Here is a 9,090-nt window from a genome sequence, read left to right on the forward strand (position 1 = left end):
TCCCCCAACTGGAATCCCCAGGTGTGAGTTTCTGTGTCTGTCCCAGGAGAGCAGGAGCAAGACCCCCAAATTTCGCCAAGCGTCTGGATCAACCTGGCAAGAAACCCTTGGCCAAGACCTGACCTCAAGGGACACCATCCCCGGCTGGGTCACCACGGTGGCGCGGGTCCATGAGCCCATCCATCATGGCTAGCTCCCTCCACGCCGCCCATTAACTGGACCCCGAACCCCTGTTCTGCCCTAAACTCACCGAGACGCTGGGCCGCGCCAACATTTCGCCTGCCGCCTCACTCACCCTCCTTTCGCTTGCGAGTCGTTGTCCATGTCTTGTCTGGTCTGAAGCTGATGATGAGGAGGGGGGGCTTGGGAATTGATCATCATCATCGCCCTCCTTTTCAAAGCCCCAGATGACATACGACATGGTGCGTCAGTCGACACACTAGATGACAATCTTACTGGGACACATGGACACGACAACTGTTTTATCGATTTGGGGGTAAAGAGGCAGTCTGAGGCGACGGTGGAGTTTGTTTGACTCGTTACAATTCCAACCGACGCAGGTCTTTTTTTTTTTTTCTGCGACCGCCTATGCATTGGACGAGCCTAATGAAGGTTTCAATCTGTTCGCAGCATGCAGAATGCAGCCAGGGCATCCTAGACCCATTCTCCAGAATGAGTGGCATCCATCTTCCACCTCCATCTTGACCGTGGTGTGCTGAATCTAGGCTATATTGAGTCAAGCCTCGGTGGCTATTCTGCCAAAAGTTGCAGCGCTACTGCGGTCCAAGACCTTCCTTCCAGCAACTGGAAGCTCTAACCTGGCCTCAGCTCTAACAATCGCAAACTCCATAAAGAGTCATTGCTGCTAGCCTCCGATCTCGCCAGCCAGCTGCGGGGTGTATCCGTACAAGAGTGAGTAAAACCCAAAGGGGGAGAGAGGGGTTGGTTGCATGAGAAGAGGAAACAAAGCGACCTGAATCTCCACCGCTATCTTGTGTGCCATGTCTCTGCGGTTAAAATTACCTTTGAGGTATTCGTAACACCAAGATGAGGCGTCGTGCAGCGAAGCGCCTCTTTTCCTCCTGCAGGTGAGAGAGCTTCAAGGCTGAGTCACCCTCTCAGCTGCTCCTGTTGTTGTTGTTGTTGTTGTTTCTGCTGTTGTATTTCAGGCTCATTGGATATTCTGCCTCCAGCCTCAATGCCACATGCAAGGAATTGTCAGACTGCCGGAAGTATGTTTCCTTTGTCCGCCTGCCTTGCATTGGTGGTGCAGACAGGAGTACGGATAATGCCACAGTCATCTCGCATGCCCGCAGCCTGCTGTCCGTCCAATGCATGCATCCTCCTCACATCCCTTTTTTTGGCTTCTACCACAGAGTACGAATCATTGCTACCGTTGCTTCTCGTGGGCTCGGAAGCCAGTCGCCTTAGTCTCCGTGGTGCACTGGCCCTGGAATATCGTTCGAGCAAAACTCCAAAGCATCGATATAGTACGAGTTTTGCTGCGTCCCGGAAGCCTGGTCGTTGTCCTTGCCCGCTTGGGTTTCAACACGAGTTTATGACTCCCAGGCTCACGGACTTTGTTGTTCGTCTGCCGGCCGTATTCCCCTTTTGCCCTTACTTGCTTTTTCCTGCGGGACGATGGGCGATGGCAGGTTAAGGGATCCTTGGCGAGCGTTTGCTGGACTTTGTTGTCAATTCGCATGTTCCGGCGGCACAGACCAATGCCCGAGACGCGGGGATCTTCCCGATAGGCCGTTCTATTGTTGCTCATCTTCCCCCTTGTTCGATTCTTTATTGACGGAGCTGGATATCATGTGATGCCGTCGCAACGTATCCGTCCGCTGTCCAGTCAGTCTTATTATTATTCCATGTCGCGGTGAGCCTTGGTCAGCAATACGCGGTACCATGCCCAGCAACAAACCTGCAAGCTCTTTACAGCCAACGTCAGCGGTACTTGACAATTCCCCGGCGGCTGAGACCATGTCTTGGTAGGCCTCCAAGTGATCAGGACTTGGGTCCTATAAGTCATGTGTCTCATGTTAAAGAGCGTGATCAACAGTATGGCCATTCTTACATCAATATTGAACATGTTCAGTGCCATAGCAAACAACTGCCGTTTGAGGGTCGAGGTTGGCGAGCATCAAAAGCGCGGATGCGGATGGCCTCCGGTGGACATCCCATGCTAGGGTCAGAGATCCGTCCGTACCAGGAGCCTGGCGAACTGGCTAGACTGGCACTAATCCCCGGGGCCCAAAATCCGTGATGAAACAGCTTATTGCGTCGGGGCGTACCCAGCTAGGCTGTGTAGGCGATATCGACTGATATGATGGCGGATATCAATCGAGAGGGGCAACTGGTCTCATCTGTTTCCACCAGGCTGAAGCCGCCGTGAAGCAACAGTCCATATCCCACGGACTGGGCGATTGGGGGCGCCTTACGGTTGCCCATTTGGAGACCTCGCTTGGGCGTCAATGCCCAAGAGCCCATCCATCTCCCCATCCGTTCTTCACAAGCTGGGCAACCCACACTCTGTCGGCTGTGATGGGACATGCACCGGCGCGGCGGAACCAGGTGCTTTGTGCGGAGAATGACACCTTCTCCGCACGATCAAAGACGGAGATGCCAGAAGGAGAATTACCTCAAGAGGTAGAAGGATCATCTGCACCCCGCGATGGCAACCCTCTCAATCCCTTGATCGTGAGATTGGGGAATGTATCTCAGCGAAAAGAGCCGGTCCAGGGTGCGATGTGCGGTGGGGAGACGCGGGGTTGGTTATGACCTGTTCCATATGTAGGCCGAGGCGGAACAGTCATCGCGGAGCCGTTGTCATGTGTCCCACGGGGTGGTTAATATCAAAATCGAGTTCCGAGGTAAGGCTGATGACATTGTCGTCATGATGTGCTTTCTGATGCAACTCTTGGTTGGGACTTGTCATGACATTAACCTGCTGTCACCTACCGTTGGAGGATGACAATGCATTCAGGTGGCTCGTTCTTTGTGTTCGTCCCTGGTACTACGTCAGTAATGTATACACAAGTCCAAAAGAGCAAGCAGGCCATCGTTTGTCAGAAACTCATGATGCATCTGAAAAATACGTGGGTGTTGAAAGCTGAAAGCTCGAATATCCATTGTCCTTCCGGGTAAGCGTGTGTGCATGTGTGGCTTGAACGCACAAGCCAAGCCACTCATGCAGGGTCTTCGCCACACCAAGGCCCACACGACAGAACTCATCCTCACAGACAACCGGGATACAAGACATCGAGAGAGCATCAAGAGCCAGAGTCAAAAGCGATCAGGGCATGCTGACAAAGTAATCTCACTAACTGCAGGAAGTGTCCGAAGGGAGAGGAACTGGGTGTCAATTCTTACTGAAGCTGCTCGCGGTCGCAAAAAGGTTCTGTTTGTAGCAGGCCTTTTCAAGATTCTGCCTGCGCAGTGAAAGGTGAACTCTTACATGGGAAGTTGAGGTAGGTGACTGGCAAGTTTGCTTCTGAACCGAAGAACACCAGCAGAGGAATACCTGTCAGCTTATCGATAAAGCGAGGCATTTGTCGTTGGTGGTTATTACAGATATTTCCCCAGCAATATCTGCCAGTTACCGCCACTGTCAAGGTCAACTTGCCCACGATATCAACCCAAGCATTCGTATCGGACCCAAACGATAACCCCGCATCAGCATCACTGGGATCGTCAAACACTCCCGTCATTATTACCTGGATTTAAACAAACTGAACCGGCCCTCGACCCTGCTCCTGCAAACCAAGGCCGTCCTTGAAAGGCGCAGTGAAAGAGTGAGTGCAATCCACGAATGAATGACCTTGCAATAAACGCAGTTACTGACTCTCCGACAAGCAAAGAATAAAGAGGAAGCTTCCGAAAGACTCAAGCGGGGGTGAGATATTGTGACGCGCACCTGCTTCCCAGCTCAAGAGCGCACCTTCTCTCGTTCGACAAGTCAACGAGCCAGAAGTCGTGGCCAGAACCACCATCTCTAAACACGTACGGCTCTCCCCAAACACAAACCTTACAATCTGCTTTTTCTCGAGGAACGATTCTTCATCCAGCCATTTTGCCGCTCTTTTCGCCAGCATCTTCGCACCGGCTGCGCTAGCTGCTTCGCTGCATTCACTCGCCTTCCAGGTGCTTCACAACATCCAAACGTAGCCATCGCACACGTAAGTCTAGAATGTGACCAGAGCCATCACTGCCGTTGACTGATTATAGAACACAGCTCGCCTGCTCCAGAGCCGCCTTCTATCCTCACACAGAAAATGACCACCCCTGATCCAGCTGTCGAGGCGGCAGCCGTCGAGGTCTCGCCTGCCCAAGAGGGAGTCGAGACATCGCAGCCCACCAAGCCCGAGATTCGTGGGCCTTCTGAGATTGCTCCGAATGTTTTGATCGACGATCTCATAAAAAGTCACACCAACCGCGGCGTTTTGATTCCCCTCAAAACAACACAGGAAGTCCGACAAGACCACACCATCACTCATGCCTTCATTACACGAGCGCCCACCAAGCAGGCCAACGAGGTCATCACGTTCGTCCACCTTGACAGCCAACTGCACCACCATGCGGCGGCTCAAGATGACGGTTGCTGACAATCCTTAGGGCTTTGCGTAACATGCGACCTGATGATAGCGCTAACCCCCTACCTCATCTTCGCAGATGCGCCAAACCTGCAGATCTTCCCGCCCATCTCAAGACACAGTTCATGAACGACACCTCAGTCGGTCGTCAGATCCACACGGCCAAGTCAACGTGGATATATATCATTGTCGGAGAGGTCAAGGACTTCACCCGAGAGGAGCTTTCTATCGTATTGTCTCCCATCGAAGGCATGGAGCAAGACCTCTTTATCGAAAAGATCCCTATCCCGCTCCTCGCACCCACATCTCAGGTTCAGGCCGCCATGTGGTCTTCCCAGTTTTGGCCTACGGTTTACCGAAAGAACAACCCCCTTGGCCCACACCCTAGCATGGTGGCCCGCGGAACTGAGGAGATCAAAGAAGATGCCTCTGTTTGGATGGCGCTGGCACACCGCGTCGCTCTGCAAGCCAAGGAAGCTGGAATCGGCGAAGCGATGGGTGCTGTGATCGTCCAGAGAGATGCGGGCAAGGTTGAACTTGTTGGACTTGCTGGAGATGCTCGCCGACACCAGGAATGCGGCTTGCTGGATGGCACCAGCAACCCCATGACACACTGCGTCGTCCGTGCTATTAGCATGGTGGCCCAGAAGCTAGTCAGGCACGAAAGAAGGGCTGCTGGTCTGCCTGTACAGACGCCCAATCTCGAATACGATGCCTTCCAGGACGGCCCGCTTCTCGAAATAGAGAAGCAATGCTTCGAACAGGAACACCCGAACAAGGACGGATACCTTTGCCACGGACTAGAGCTCTATGTCACGCACGAGCCCTGTGTTTCATGCTCAATGGGCATTCTTCATTCTCGAATGGGCAAGGTCGTGTTTGCCACGCACATGCCTCGCAGCGGAGGACTGAGCTCGGATGATCGTCCGGATGGAGGTGGACGAGGACTGGGGCTCTTCTGGAGACGAGAGCTCAACTGGAGCTTGATGGCGTGGGAATGGGAACGTGACGGCGTTCCTGACCTGCCCTCTGTTGAACCCATCACTCATGTTTAGGATTACCACCTCCTCGGTCGATATGAGACTCGTCAGCTCGGCGGATTCAGGCACGATGCTGGACCAGTCACGAAACGAAAGAAGACGGAGCTCGCGAAGAGCATTGATAGAGTATTACGCATTACACGATGGCGGCCATGTACCATGGCTATGAAACTGGAGGGCATAATTACCCCCTGGTGGCTGGTGGGGTATGCTGGTTGGACCTGGCTGCAGCTGGTGCGTTGGCTGGAAAGCAAACAAAGGATTTAGATAGTCCTTTATGTCCCAGGTGAGAAGTCGGATTACGGACGTTGGCGGCGGTATTGTAACTATGTATGGATTTGGAATGGGTACAGGCATGGGGGAAGCCTTGGACGAGTTGGCCGCGGAATGCGGAGAAGCACGCACACTGGCAGATTTAATCAGATACGACGATGCATCAATTGACTTTTGCTTGCTGACTAGAGTGCCCCAGAAAGAGAGATTTACATGTGGTCTATGGAAGATGACGGCAATGGGTGCGGTGCGGGTTGAGACGGAGGGATACATACAGTACCTAGCCCGTGTTAGTTGGGTGAACCCTTGCTCCTGTCTGTGGTGCCCCTCTTTCCTTGACGGGGATCGCAAGGCGCCAGTCGCTCTCTCGCTCGCTGGACTCTCTCTGCACTGCACCTCTTTCTTTCCGTCCGTCTTTCTTTCGCAACCCCCCCCTCCCTCTCGTTCTGCCTCTGCTTGCATCGCGCGGCTAGACGCACCACAAAGAAGCTCGTATCGGCGTGGGTCTTTCAGCTCAAGACAAGCAGAGGCGGCTCTTTGTTCTGGTTCCTGTCTTTTTTGGCCCGCCCTCTTATCGATCACGGTGCTGTGGACAACCCGCCATGCACTTCCTTTGACTCTATCAACGCCGTCTTCAGCCTCGTGCGACGACCCTTTACCGCGGCACTTCTTGCACCACTCCCGTCGTTCCCGAGTACGGCTTCACGAGCACTATCAAAGGATCTCGGCGCTATTGCGACCGACATATAAACGCCTCATTGGCGCCGGCTGGGTCGCAGGAGCATGCACCAAAAAGAAGGCATATCGACCTGTCGATTTTCACCTTTCTCAACGCCCCCACTATCACAACCGCCGATCAACGCAGCAGCAGCAGCAGTAGCGATAGCATCAGCCACGCGGCTTTCCAATACCAAGAACTTATCGAGATGAATAAGAAGCGCAGTGCCCCCGGGGCCGTGGTTGCCTCTGCAGGCTCCTCGTCCAAGAAGCGGAAGATAGACGGTGTGCAAAAGTACTACGCAGTCAGAGCTGGGTTCAACCCCGGCGTCTACTTGACCTATCCCGAGTGCCAACAGCAGACATCGGGATTCAGAGGCGCAGTCTGTGAGTATATCTGGTGATATCAGACCCAGAGGACCATCCTACTAACCCTTTATGTGTTCTAGTCAAGTCGTTCGTTTCGAAGCAGGATGCCCTGGACTTTGTTGCCGGCAAGAAGGTTGCCTCTACGTCCAATGAGCCCGACAAGTTCTACGCGGTCGCCGTGGGCAACCCTACGGGTATCTATACGGACTGGGCCGAGGCCTCGGAAGCTATCAAGGGCATAAAGGGTCCCAAGTATAAGCGGTTTGCGACACGGGCAGAGGCAGTTGGATATATCAAGCAGTTTGGCAACAAGGAAACCATTGATGCTCTGGGGGAGGAGGGACGATCGTACCCGGAGCCAGAACAACAGCCAAGATTCGAACTTAAACCCGAGGAGGCACCGGCCAAGAAGACCAAGGCGGTCCCGGATGAGGTTCCTGGCTCGGGGCCTGTGGAGGATGTTCTCAAGATCTACACCGACGGTAGCAGTCGCGCCAACGGCAGAACCAGCGCTCGCGCTGGACTGGGCGTCTACTTCGGAGACAATGACAAGCGTAACCTCTCGGAGCGGCTCCCCGGCCTACCCCAGACGAACCAACGAGCTGAACTGATGGCCATATTGCGAGCACTCCAGATTGCACCCCTGGACCAAGCTGTCCAAATCTTCACCGACAGCCAATACTCAATCAAATGCGTGACGCAGTGGGCGCGGAGCTGGGAGGCCAAGGGCTGGAAGACAGCCAATGGCGCAGAAGTCAAGAACCAGGACATCATCCGGCAGCTCCTGGCCAAAAAGAGAGAGCGGGAAAAGGCTGGAGGCGCAACCTACTTCGAATGGGTCAAGGGGCACGCAAGCAGCCGAGGTAATATCGCGGCGGACAAGCTCGCCGTCGATGGAGCCGATTTGAGTCCTGTCTGATGCCACAAGCTGCTCTCTAGGGAGGGAATGGATGGCTCGTGTATATGACAAGTGATTGAAGAAACAAAAAATAAGGGGAGTCGGACATGTGTTGTATGGAGCATATCGATGTCACGGTCTTGCGTCTGTCTTTCAGAATCGAGGAGTCTAGCGGTTTACCTGTGGATATGGAGGCGCTGTTACTCCATGCCGTCTTGTTTATTTTTGCTTGTTCTTGGGAGTTTCTTTCGTCCAGATCGATCTCTGCTCTTGTTGCTGATTCCGTTATCTTTTCATGTCAAAATATCATGATACCTGCCTACTACATGCGTTCTGCTGATGGATTAGCTCCGTGGAAACAAGAACTGAACTTGAGTAATTGCGTGAATGGTCTTTTAGCAAGTGTTGTTAACTACTTCGGTGTTTTTTCTTTGTAACATCTGAGCACAAGTGGTGAGTGTATTTTATATCTCTATGAGAACTGCGGAGAAGATAGTGGTTCCGGAGGCGTCTAATGCATGATAGCACAAGTTGGACAAGTACGAGACCGTTACAACTCATCACATCTCACCATCTCTCAAGAGATTAACTAGGGGCTCATGGAACGGCACGACATGAGGCTACGGTGCTCCGGAACGAGGATCCGGAAGCTGGTGACGCTTGGCCCGCGGGCGTGAGACGTAGATCATGGATTGTGCTTTGACATTGACAGCGGATTAACGTGACAACGGGCGGCTAAGTGCAGTATCGAGATGGTCTTGGGAGGGTCCATGACAAGCCCCGAGGGTATTTGGATTGGACTAGGATGAGAAATGCACAGTCATGGAGTGGGCAAGGTAACTTATGTTAGCCTCTATCTATTCTGGGGCATCGAACGAGGTGGCTGACGGAAGATGGGTAAGCTTCTCCTGGTGCCGTCCACGAACTTGAAGGGAAAAATAGACTTTGGGCTAGGTTTGACACGCAAAGTCTAGAATTGAGATATTTTCCCAGTTGCTGCTTTGCCCTGAAGAGCAAAGTCGAAGACGATCAAGCACAACGGTCAAGCACACGAAAATGTCTTCGGAAAGGTTCATGTCCCCCCCCCCCCCTCCTCCTCCCGCCGCGGGGGGAAACAAGTTGGAGCTAGAGGCGGCCCGAGTTTTGTCTAGATCGGGCCGTTGACAAAGATCGGAGGCGAGGAAGAGAAAAAAAATTAGGC

The 9,090-nt window shown here is 53.3% G+C and overlaps 2 protein-coding genes across 2 annotated transcripts; both read left to right on the plus strand.

The window, feature by feature from the left end:
* Positions 1-4,274: 4,274 nt before the first annotated feature.
* NECHADRAFT_29831 (uncharacterized protein) lies at positions 4,275-5,647 on the plus strand (the record flags this gene model as incomplete). Its single annotated transcript, XM_003049629.1, has 2 exons — positions 4,275-4,543; positions 4,615-5,647. The coding sequence occupies 2 exons, from the start codon at positions 4,275-4,277 to the stop codon at positions 5,645-5,647; spliced, it is 1,302 nt and encodes a 433-aa protein (XP_003049675.1).
* Positions 5,648-6,839: 1,192 nt separating this feature from the next.
* On the plus strand, positions 6,840-8,202 carry NECHADRAFT_57056 (uncharacterized protein). The gene is made up of 2 exons (XM_003049630.1): positions 6,840-7,009; positions 7,072-8,202. The coding sequence occupies exon 2, from the start codon at positions 7,602-7,604 to the stop codon at positions 7,908-7,910; it is 309 nt and encodes a 102-aa protein (XP_003049676.1). The 5' UTR covers positions 6,840-7,009; positions 7,072-7,601; the 3' UTR covers positions 7,911-8,202.
* The last annotated feature ends 888 nt before the right edge of the window (positions 8,203-9,090 follow it).

This window comes from Fusarium vanettenii, assembly GCF_000151355.1.
Source record: "Fusarium vanettenii 77-13-4 chromosome 1 genomic scaffold NECHAsca_8_chr1_1_0, whole genome shotgun sequence".
Lineage (NCBI taxonomy): Eukaryota > Fungi > Ascomycota > Sordariomycetes > Hypocreales > Nectriaceae > Fusarium > Fusarium vanettenii.

Bases quoted from the DNA above. Each gene is read 5' to 3' on its own strand.
- NECHADRAFT_57056 (XM_003049630.1), top strand. From the start codon at position 7,602: ATGGCCATATTGCGAGCACTCCAGATTGCACCCCTGGACCAAGCTGTC.